Source organism: Mustela nivalis (genome assembly GCF_964662115.1).
Source record: "Mustela nivalis genome assembly, chromosome: 2".
Taxonomy (NCBI): domain Eukaryota; kingdom Metazoa; phylum Chordata; class Mammalia; order Carnivora; family Mustelidae; genus Mustela; species Mustela nivalis.
Window position 1 is genome coordinate 117,134,075 of NC_139021.1, and position 12,122 is coordinate 117,146,196.

The 12,122-nt window shown below is 38.9% G+C and overlaps 1 protein-coding gene across 1 annotated transcript in view; it reads right to left on the reverse strand.

Moving 5' to 3' along the window:
* Nucleotides 1-541: 541 nt before the first annotated feature.
* Nucleotides 542-12,122, reverse strand: part of PCDH15 (protocadherin related 15) — a 1,700,294-nt gene continuing 1,688,713 nt past the window's right edge. The window contains exons 37-39 of the mRNA XM_082719991.1: nucleotides 8,686-8,756; nucleotides 7,730-7,838; nucleotides 542-4,922 (exon numbers count right to left, since the gene is read on the reverse strand). Coding sequence (XP_082576117.1) covers nucleotides 4,371-4,922; nucleotides 7,730-7,838; nucleotides 8,686-8,756 — 732 coding nt within the window. The 3' untranslated portion in view covers nucleotides 542-4,370. The remainder of the gene's footprint in view (nucleotides 4,923-7,729; nucleotides 7,839-8,685; nucleotides 8,757-12,122) is intronic.

A 12,122-nucleotide genomic window follows, 5' to 3' on the forward strand; every position in this document is an offset into this window, starting at 1 on the left:
TAAGACCTAATGTAACTTTATGTCAGCTATGTTCTTTGATATATTTATTCTAATATTTTATTTATTTGAAAGAGAGAGAGAGGGAACACAGGTTGGGGGGAGGGCAGGGCGAGTGGAAAACAGACTCCCTCCTGGCCAAGGACCCTGATGTGGGATTCAATCCTAATACTCAGGGATCATGACCTGAGCCAAAGGCAGAGGCTGAATGGACTAAGTCCCCCAGGTGCCTCCTATTTAGCATTTCTAAGAATGTAACTGATTGTATATGAACACCTTCATGTTTAAGTAATTATATTGTTTTTTAAACAAATAGATGGCCAGTATTTTAGGAAACACAGTGTCCATCCTTCTTAGACTTGTGTATATGACTGAAATGTCTAAAAAAAGGATGAGAGTTTTAAAGGATGCTTCCTTTCTCTGCATCATTCAGAGTCTGCAGAGCAGGTTTTTCTTGTGCTATCAAACCGAAAAGACTAAACATATAAATGGGAGAATAGTTACTGATTTTTATCCCCACCTGACAGAATAATGAGAAACAATTTTTTCCAAATGGAAATTTATTTTGAAACATTGTGTAGTGAGTAACAATGCATTTTAACCGAAAATTTCTAATTCATATTCCTCATACAGTAAAGTAATATTTGTTAAGGAAAAATAGGTGTTTGGAAAGCAGTGAATGTGTTGATAATTTCCCAAACCATAGACAAAGTTCAAATCTTCCATACATGTGCTTAACTTACCATAAATTTAAAGTAAATTGCAGTTAGAAGAAAACATACCAGTCTAAAAAGTAAAGATCGTTATAAAGATCGAGGTCCACAAAGGCAAAAACAAGAGAGAGAAAAGTAAAACAAAGGAATTGATGGTATCATTTGAGAAGAGGGAGAAACTATCCATAAAAATAGAGGTCCTCAATATTATTTGGAACCTATCCCTCAGGCTATCACTATTTGCAGGCACCAGTGGGCATCTGCCCTGAGAATAGATTAGCACTTTCTGCCTATTTTACGAATTAACTGATGTGGTATACAGAAGCCCCACTTAGCGGACAGATTGCAGAAAGTGGAGCAGAACAAGAAAAAAGCAAAGTTCACGAAAGAAAAGAAAGAACATGTCTTCCCTCAAGCATCAGTATTCTTTTTTTTTTTTTTTTTTTCTGGCTAGATACACAAATGCGATTAATGGTCATTTTATAGTGGTCACTATCCTTTTTGGAAGAACCACTTAGGATAAATAACGTGTTTCAACCTCCCTGTTCACAATGTGGTCTAAAACAAATCAAAACACAACAATGTGGTCTGATAACACAAGTGACATATCACATATAAAATTCAAGGCAAATGTCTTTTTTTTCTGGATTTAGAAAGATCCTTTTGGCTAACCTACAGTTAGGATTCTATGACAACTATAATTAAGGAAAACGAGAAGGCTGGGCCAAGAAGGTAGCATCTGTGAGCTGATGGCCAGAGTCACAAATGTTCTGTCACCTTAACTTTATGGTCTCATTCTTCCCCCACTGGCCCTCCCTGCCCACATGATCTTCTGAAGTCTGCAGGTTTTGCAGTAATAGTCTTAGCAGTTTGTTCTCATCTTGAGCAGCTGGTATCTCACGTTCCTTCTTCCTGATTGAAAGCCAGTATGGACTAAGAACAACAATCACTATGCCTATCTAGGAAAAATAACCACCTATTTCTTTACAAGCATTTACATAGAAACATCATTTATGTCAAGTATTAAGTTTAAACTACTTGGACATCTCCCCTGGGCTCCACAATTTTAATCTTGAGTCAGACTATTCTAGAACAGTGTAAGTCCTATCAAAGTAACTGATTCAGTCCAGACTTAATATATTTAGTTGGTACTGTTCTTGCTGCTGCGTATACTTTACCTCAAAATATACTGACCAAATGTTTGGTTTGGTTGCTCTTTGCAAATACTGCTTACCTTGATACTATCTCCATTCACTTAGGGAGAGGTTAACTTCATGATTGTTTTTACTGAAGCGGTCAACTAGAAATTGCAGAAATATGTCTGCTAAGTAGGTTGTGGTATTTTGATTTTTCCTTATAAAAAGTGAGCCTTAAAATACAGTGAAATCTCTTATTATCAAGACATTAGTCTTCTGCCGACTTCAGCTCTCTTGAACAGTGCTCAGATCCCAATAGCAGTCCCCAAAAGCTTCTGTGAATCACCAGATTTTGTTTGAATCCACATGCCTGATCTCTGTCTCAGGTCTAATAATTTTGCAAGAAGAAGCAAAACAAACAAAAACACAGACTTTTGCACCAGGAATTAGAAATAAACTGGAAGATAAATTTTGGAGAGTGGCGAAGTGACAAAATTAGTTAAATACCACAGCCTGAAATGGGAGAAAGAGAGATAAAACTCTTGCAAAGTGACATCATGGGATGCCAGGTGAGACAACCCTCAGACATGAAGGAAATAATGTAGTTAGTGATCTCTGATTGAACAAGTAGGAAAATATAATATGTGCAATCTAACTTCTAACCGAAATATGGTATCCTAAAAACAATTGGTTTGGTACTTTAAGGAGTAAGCTTTGGAGTTGAGTGGTACAGGTCATTCTTTGTCAAAATTTAATATGAGTACAAAGCGCCTTGAGACCCCCAAGTAGATTGGGGGTATGAGCAAGACTCTGTATTTCTAACACGCTAATGTTAGAATGCCACATTTCTTTCCAGTTAATGCTGGTAGTTTTTCCAGCTAGGGTAATAGAAGACATTGATTTCCAATTATGCCAGATAAATGAGATGTTCCTGCATTTGATCTCAAGCACTTTTTGAAACCTGAAATTAAAAAATGTAAGTTGGCAAGTTCATGTTACATATAATTCATTCCCTTTGGAGAGAAAGAAATAGCATTATAATCAATAATTTTTAAACTATGAAACGTGAGAGAGAAATTAGAAGTGCATTTATTCAGTCTCTCTGAACCATATAATAAGCATGCATGAGAGAATTTTATTGAAATCTTAACTTTGTCAATAGTGTGCAAAATTTAAGGGGAACTCTATATCATATGAACTCATATTCACTACAATTCTGAATTTTCTCTTATATTGTGTCATCCTTTTCACATCTTGAGAATACGCAACACACAAGGCAAGTATCTTGGGCTTGGTTTTTTGTTATTTTTTTTTGAAAGGATACTTGGTTTTCATTTATGTTAATGATGAAACACTGTGCTTTGTTCAGTGGTGAAAAACCAAGATTCTGTTCTTTGATAAAAACAAACAAAAAAAAGGCCCGGGCAATCATTTTCTGGTTCTGCACTTTATGCACATAAATATTATGGGTATTAAAATATTCCATAAATAAGCTGGACCGAGGAGAAGTGATAATACTATAATACACTTGAAGCTATGGATTTATAACCTTTGTAGGTGTTTCACCTATTATATGAATTCTTGACCCTGCCAAATTCCTTTACACCGACTTTATAAAATATTCATGACCGATGACATTAATGTGAGACTTCTCTGCTCTGACTTCATCTTTCATACTGAAGTTGTGGTTCTAGATGCATTACTGACAATTTGGTCCTTTCCCATCTCAGTAAGCTTTAGCTGAGGGGGAGATTTCTGTGATGCTCCAGATAATTATTTCACTTCAGGTGGCAAAACTAAATCACTTGTGTTTTGTGTGGATGGAGTGTTCATGAAGTGTGTGTGTGTGTGGGGGGGGGCAGTAGGAAAAGTTGTGAGTGATAATTATAAAAGAGATATGATTTCAAGTGTTGTTTAGAAGGTCAACAGATGCATATGTAAAAATCTGAGTGACTATATCAGACAATAAGGAAAATAAGCTCATGATTCTAAGTAATTTACAGATTTTCACATTTGCTATCTTTAAAAAAATCAGGATGGTATAGACAGCAACTGTATAAACCCATTTCCTATAAAATCCTCTAATTTTCCCCATTTTTTTTTGAAAAGTAGATCCACAACATGTGCCAAAAAACACTGCGTGAAGCTAGAGATGAAGAGTAATCTAGGTTAATCAATCAAATATAAATGATTACTTAGTAAATTATTTCTCATTTATTAAAATGGGGGGGAAAAAAAAAGGCAAGACCCAACCAAACAGCTAAATGGTAAGTTTAAATGATAGATCATTCAGGGAATCGAGAGTCTGTCCAAAAAGATTATCTGGGAAGAACAATTAATTGATACAAAGGCAAGTGCAAATTTGTGTCTTTTTAAACTTTAAAGCATGTCGTTCAAAGTTTCAGCTTGTGTGCGTGATATAAATCCCATACATCATTTTTTCAGTGACGATAAAAAGCGCAGTTTATTAAAAACTGAAGTAAAAATCAAAATAACTTTTTTTTTTTTTTTTTTTAAAAACCGGTCACAGTTTCGTCATTGGTATATGGAGGTTGTTCCAGGGGCCCATCCAAAGCTCCTCGTCGTCTGAGTGCGTGTGGTCACTCTGGAATTCCAAAGTCTCCTTGATGTTCTTCCTGTCAACCACGGACTCCTGTTCAACTGTGCTTTTCAGCCTGGACCCCAGTGGCTTCCCTGAGGTACCATCGGTCCCCACAGGGCAAGGGGCAAATGTAACCAGAGTCGGTCTCGTGTGCATCTTCTCAGTAGGGAATGGCCCCTTTGATAACGTGTTCAGGGGAACACTCTCCTCGTGTGTCACTGCCAGCTTGTCAAGTTTCTTAAAGTGCCTCCCCAGACGCCCAGGAGAAGTCGCTTTTAAGGTATCGGTGAGGCAGGCCCGGCGGGTTCTCACCACGGACCCGTTCTGGGCAACGTAGATGTTGCCGTTGATGTTACTGTGTGTGCCGGGATGGTGAAGACGGTTCCTCTGACATTCCGGAGCACTGTCTTCGCCAGTGGAGCTCGTTTCGTACTCGCGATCCACAACTAACTTGATCATTCCTTTTCTCGCCCACTGCCAAAATAAAACACAGGGAGTCAGAGAAATGAAAGGAGCAAAGGGGACAAGGTCTGCGAAATTCAAAACTGTTGACAGAAAGCCATTAAAAGGTTAAAGAACTCAGAAGAGGTGAGGAGACCTTGTATTCTTTTCCGCCAACTGTCCACTGGTTTTAGAGCTTAACTGCTGAAGAAGGGGTTGCCCAGTTAAGAAGCAGACGTTTTAGGAAGCACTTGTATTCTAGGTCAGATTACTGCTCTACATGAAAGGGAAAAGTGTATGTGTTTACTTAAATTTAGATAAGGATCCATTGTTTAACAGTTGCTCTGTTCTTCTACAAAGTCAAATTGAAGAAAACACACAGTATTAGTATAGTCTGTTTATACTAATACTTCCTTTTTCCAAATTTTAAGGACTTTTTAAAGCTGCATCATTCTAATTTCTAATTAACATTTCATTATTAGCCAAACTTTTTGTATTCTTTTTGTATTCACTTGGAATATCCTGGTTTTCTGGATCATTTTATTTCAACAGATGTGACCTGGGAAGAAAGAATCTTCCCATCCTGAATCATTCAGTAATACACAAAAATGAAAATGAATGATTATAAACTTCCTCTAGTAAGCAACTGGAACACAATGGACATTTCTACAAATTTATTTTTCTTTTACCAATCCTTCTGCCAGCTGAAATGTACACACATGCAAAAGTAGACTTTTATAGAGGCCTCAGTTGTTGCCAGTGTTGTCCTAATGATTTATTGTCTACAGATGAAATAAAAACGTGCCCATATACTCCCGAAATCCACCCCAGCAGGCAGGGCACCCCTGGTAATGCCCAGTGCATTCACAGAAACCCCACTGGCAGATACCAACTGTGGACTCAGGGCTCGTCTTTGGGATGGCTAACAGAGGAAGATGAGGCAGTCTGACCCTAATGTGCTCTGACGTACAAGTCTACTCGGTGCGCACATAGGCTCCCCTTCCTGGCATGCTTCCAGTCCTAGGTCAGCGAGAGGTCACAGTCACGTTCCTCCCTTGGAGCATCACTGCAGAGAGCACACAGAAAGCACGGCACGCAAGAGCACTCGCCATGGCAAACTCCCACCTCCTGGGCCCCGTCTCAGAGTGCCGTGTTGTCGTCCTCAGAGCCGGCTCCCGGGGGCTGCTCCCGGGGTGCTTTCTTGTGGGTGGCCCGCTCAGGCACCTGGTAGCCCCAGGGCCCTCCCGACTGGCTTTCGCTGCTGCTGCTGCTGCTGCTGACGCTGCTGCCCGGCTCGGACTCCTCCTCGCTGCCCCCACCTGCCTCCACTGAAACAGACTCTGCACTGCCCTCCTCCTCGGGGACCTCGAGGCCTGTGGGCTCCTCTTCAGGACCCAGCTCAGTCTCCTCTCCTGCTTCCTCCTCCACTGCTGGCTCTTCCTCCAGCTCTTCCGGGGGCTCCTCTCTTCTCCTTTTGACCGGCTTGACCTCCTCAACCACAGGCCGCCTTCTGGCCAGAAAGATGTTTTTCCGGGCCTTCTCCCCTTCCGACTCTGTGGACTCTGACTCTTCTGAAGATGGAGTCGAGCTCTCTTCCTCTTCCGAGGGGGTCTCTGACTCGGACTCCTCTTCCGTGGTCTCTGACTCACTGAATTCGGACTCTTCCTCACTGTACTCCGTGTAGTCGCTGGAGGACTCCTCCTCCGACTCCACCGTGCTTTCCGTGGCTTCTTCTTGGTCCAGAGTGAGCTTCAGGTAATCTTTATCCACTTCCTCAAGGCGTCTCTGCCACTCTTCCCCCTCCAGTTCAGAGAGGCCCCTTCTGTCCGCGAGCCCTCGAACTTTCTTGAAAATCATTGGGAAGATCCTGGCTCTCTTCCACGTTGTGTACGTGGGCTCGGCTGGCGGTGGCTTCTCAATGGTGACCACTACTTCCTCCTCCTCACTAGGCTCTCTAACTTCAACTTTGGGTTTTCTAATTCTCTTTGCCTCTTCCTGAAAATCACGAAAAGGCAATTGAACCGTCAGCTCGAGGCTGGTTAGGCTAGCACCTTGTCGCACCCAAGTCAAGCAGGGTTGACTCTGCAGAGTTATGACTGGTTTCGGAGAAGCAGACCCAGTTCTCCACCATTCATCCCCACTGCGTATGGATGCAAAGTGATCACGAAGAAGTATTTTATTTTGGCTTATACTATACACTACTAAAATCTAAGGCCTTCTAATTTTTTTTTCTCATTCAGAGTTTATTTTAGATTTTAGATCAAAGGAGAAAGAAGTAATCATCACCTCTCCTCTATCCCTATGGTTTCTTTAATGAAATTATGTGACAGTTGACTATTTTCTCAATTTTAAACGGGGTAAAGCTACAGTGACATTGATTTGTTTTTGTTTTACATGAACATTCCAAGTAGATATTAAAGGCAAAGTGACTCATGTTAATTAAGACATACATGGCAGAATTCTGTTAAACATATTGGCGGTAATATTTTGTTTCTGTCTGGCAACTGTACTTTTCCATGATTTTTAGGTATGCCAGACAATGTGGTTACCGAAGTAACCACTGTTTTGCAGAATAGTGTTTATGTATTTGATTATAATGTTAACTTTTAGGATTTTAGAAAATATAAACTTTATTGTGGCTTTATTTCAGGCATTTAACATTTTATAGAAGGAAATAAATTAAACTTTCACAACAATTAATTTCCTTCTATAAACAGGGCAATGAAATGGTCTGCGTTATTAAATTTCTACAGAAAACGAGTAGTAAGTGAATAGGATGAAAAATTTTTGGAATTTTTTGCAGCCTACTATTCAACTAGGGTTAAACATTATGGCATTACCTCTTCCTCCTCATACTCCTCCTCGGCTTCACCAACTACCTCCCCATACTCCTCTGGTCCAGCCGGTGGTAACAGACGGCGACGGCTTCCATACTGAGGCATTTCATACCTGAAACAGAAACTTACAGCCTTTAGCATGTTTCCATGAGGTCCTGGAAACCATGACTGATCTTTTTTCTTCTTTATTCTCATCCTTCAATCAGCAGATATTTATACAGTGCCTATCATGCTCCTTGTCAACTAGTTAAAAAAACCATAGCTAAGAACTACAACCTGTTGGCCAGTGGTTTTTGCCATGATGGTATCCTAGAGCAACTGTAAAAAGAGGTTATTTCAGATTTAAGTTTTGGGAGAGACTGTTGCTTAGAGAAGGGGATATAGTTCCTTAATTAGTTGAAGAATTTAGAGCAGGAAATAGATTCTCTGTTAAACAAATAGCTTATTCAGGACATAACGTTTCTGTCTTACAGTGAAGATCTGCTTCAAACATGGTCTGGAATGGTGTATGCAATCCTCTTCTGTATCTTTAGAAATCAGTTAACGGGTGTGTATAGTGACTTAAAATGCTTATTACTAGATTCTAAAATATGTTTTCTTCTTAATCCCTTGGGAAAATCTTGAGCCTGACTAGTTAGATAAACATCTCATATGCACGAAATGGTGAATTCAGGAATTGAGCAAATATGTTTGATTTCTATTTCTCATTTAAATAATTTTGAATCATTTTACTGCATCGTTAAAGTTGTAGTCAGTATCAACATGGAACATCAAACCAGATCTGAATGTAGAAAAATGGATAAAACTTGACTGAAACTAAAAGTAGATACCTAATTCCTTTTCAAAGATGAAACTGATGAAGTGACATTTATAACACAAGTGCTAGTAATAAGATTCAGTAGCTCCTTATTATTCATAAAAAAATATTGATACTGGATAAAAAAAATCTGAAGATGTACCCATGCTCATAACTGTAATAATCTTGTCCGTATTCCTGGCCAGGATCAATTCCAGACTCCATGGATAACTCCTATTGTTCAGAGAAAGAAATCACATTTGAAAATAGATTCTTATCACATTTTAGATCAAATGAATTCAGATTTATTTCCAGACCTAGAATCCCATGACTCTTAGAACACTCCTGCCAAAAAACTTTAATTACACGTTAGTCAAACATAATCAAAACTTCTTTCTCTAGCTATAACTATCTGACGTGAAATAAGGTTATGTTATTAGACCTGAGGGAGTAAAAAAGCTACATTTTTTCTAGACGAGCATATCACTTGTTCTTGGTTAACTTTTTAAAACTATCAGTAGACATTTCATACTTCACTCTGTTTTAACTAGTATTATTAAATAGACTTTAGCCTTGAGGGAATGAGAAAGTTACCTTCCTGATAACAGCTTCACAGCACCCCGAGCACTTCTGCTCATTACATTTATTTTTTATGAACGAATTTCCTGGTAATCATTTATACATTAATTATGATATTTATGAGTGATACCTCTCAAGAATGTTTACATTTAAAAACATACTGCTAATTCTGGACTTAATTACTTAAAAAAAAATTGTCAGGACAGCAGCCCTTTCAAGGTTTCAGTTCTAAATTCTAAACTACTGATTTTGTCACTCTGCTCTTAACAGAAAGATGTTTTTCCTGAGGGGAAAAAAATACATATTTTTTATACACATATAACTAGTTTTAAATAACTATTAAATTTGGGACGCCTGGGTGGCTCAGTTTGTTAGGCGGCTGCCTTCAGCTCGGGTCATGATCCCAGCGTCCTGGGATCGAGTCCCACATCGGGCTCCTTGCTTGGCGGGGAGCCTGCTTCTCCCTCTGCCTGCCACTCTGTCTGCCTGTGCTTGCTCTCGCTTCTCTCTCTATGACAAATAAATAAATAAAATCTTTAAAAAAAAATAACTATTAAATTCAATGTCATTATATTTTAACATTTCAAGTAGGCTGAACTGTAAAACTTAACCAAATGAATTGTGCAATGAAATAAGCAAAGGGAGGGAGGAAAAAGTATCAGCGCCCACAGTAAAATGGGTAGGTATTTATCCCTGAGGTCATCTGTTATTTAAATAGCAATTCTGTCGGCCTAGATCTAGTAATAAGTCAGAAAAAAATAGTTACTAAAAAGTGGGGAATTCACAGGCTTCATGGTGGATATGGACAATGACCCTCATTTGTGCTTGAATGTAGTTGCCCAAAATCTAATCAGAAAATGTGATTAAAAAAATCAGGATTTGTGTTTCTCTTGAAAAATAACAAGATGGCAGTGCAGCACTGGGCTCCATTTCTATGTCATGAATTTAGTTGCTGGCACTACTGGCAGCAGTTCGTGTTCTAGTTACTGCTTGTCCTCTGCCATACTGTTTACGCCCTACCCATAACCACAGTCAGGTCTCCCATGTGCTCCTCACTCGCATCTAATAACCTCCATTCACTTCCACTATTTCCTTTGATGCTTCTTCATGTTACTACTCTCTGGTGACTTTGCAGTTTACAAATACTTTGGCAAAGGTGTCCAATTTCAATGGTAAAACTGTTTCAGTTTACCCACCAGAACGGTTCCAACAAACAAACAGAAGAATCAGCAGTGCCATGTTTTAGCAGGGACATGGAATAACTAGATCTCTCAGACACTTTATAAATCCACCAAATCCTTTGGAAAATGGCAAAAATACAAAAGTCAAAAATATGCATATCCTTTCACAAAAATTCAATATAGATCCATTTATATGCTAAACATAAGTGTGTACAATTGTGCACCAAAAGACATCATTTGTAACAGCCAAAAACTGGAACTGAGGCACAAGTCCATGAAATACACACTACTGCATCACCCAGTAACAGAAATGACACTCCCAAACAGAACAATGAGCAACAGAAGTCTGGTGTCAATGGGACACAGGATTTTATCAAATCCTGTTTGCATAAACTTTGAAAAGAGACACACTAATCTGTGTCTTAGAAGCCAGGTGAAACTTTTTAAGCTGTGATAATTGTACATTGGATAAACCTCATTGACTCCAGACAAACAGAAACTAAAAGAATCTGCAATCACCAGACCTGCCCTACAAAAAATATTGCAAGGGGTCCTCTAATCAAGAAAGAGAACCCAATAGTAACATAGACCGGAAAGGAACAGAGACAATAAACAGTAACAGTCACCTTCCAGGCTAGACAATGGCGCTAAATTTATCTTTCAATAGTTACCCTGAAAGTAAATGGGCTGAATGACCCAATCAAAAGACATGATATGAAGTCGATAGGAAGTCTGCAAGAAACTCTTTTTAGACCCAAAGACACCTCCAGATTAAAAGTGAGGGGGTGAAAAACCATTTACCATGCTAATGGACATCAAAGAAAGCTGACGTAGCAATCCTTTTATCAGACAAATTAGATTTTAAAAGATTGTAGTAAGAAATAAGGTAGGACATAAAGGGTCTATCCAACAAGAAGTTGTAACAGTTGTAAATATTTATGCCCCTAACATGGGAACATCTGATTATATAAGCCAATTAATAACAAAATCAAAGAAATACATCAGCAATAATAGTAGGGGACTTTAATACCCCCTCACTGAAATGAACAGATCATCCAAGCATAACATCAACAAGGATCTGACACACTGGACCAGATGCACTTCACAGATAAATTCAGAATATTCCATCCCAAAGTGACAGAATTTACATTCTTCTCTAGTGCACACAGAACATTCTCCAGAATAGATGACATCCTGGGTCACAAATCCGGTCTCAGCAGGTACTCAAAGATTGGGATCATTCCCTGCATGTTTTCAGACCACGATGCTTTGAATCTTGAACTCAATCACAAGAGGAAAGTTGGAAGGAACTCAAATACATGGAGGCTAAAGCACATCCTACTTAAGAATGAATGGATCTAACCAACAAATTAAAAAATTTCATGGAAATAAATGAAAATGAAGCAACTATATACCAACAAATCAGACAATCTGGAAGACATGGATGCAGTACTAGATATGTATAAACTACCAAAACTGAACTAGAAAGAAATAGAAAACCTAAACAAACATGTAAAGAAGAATTAATACCTCTTCTCCTGAAACTGTTCCAAAAAATAGAAATGACAGGAAAACGTACAAACTCAATTTACAAGGCCAGCATCACCTTGATCCCAAAACCAGATAAAGACCCCATCAAAAAGGAGAAATACAGAACAATTCCTTGATGAACACAGATGCAAAAATTCTCACCCAAATACTAGGCAACAGGATCCAACAGTACATTAAAAGGATTGTTCACCACGCCCAAGAGGGACTGATCCTGGGCTGCGAGGTTGGTTCAACATCTGCGAATCAATCAGGGTGATACAATACATTCATAAAAGAAAGGACAAGAACC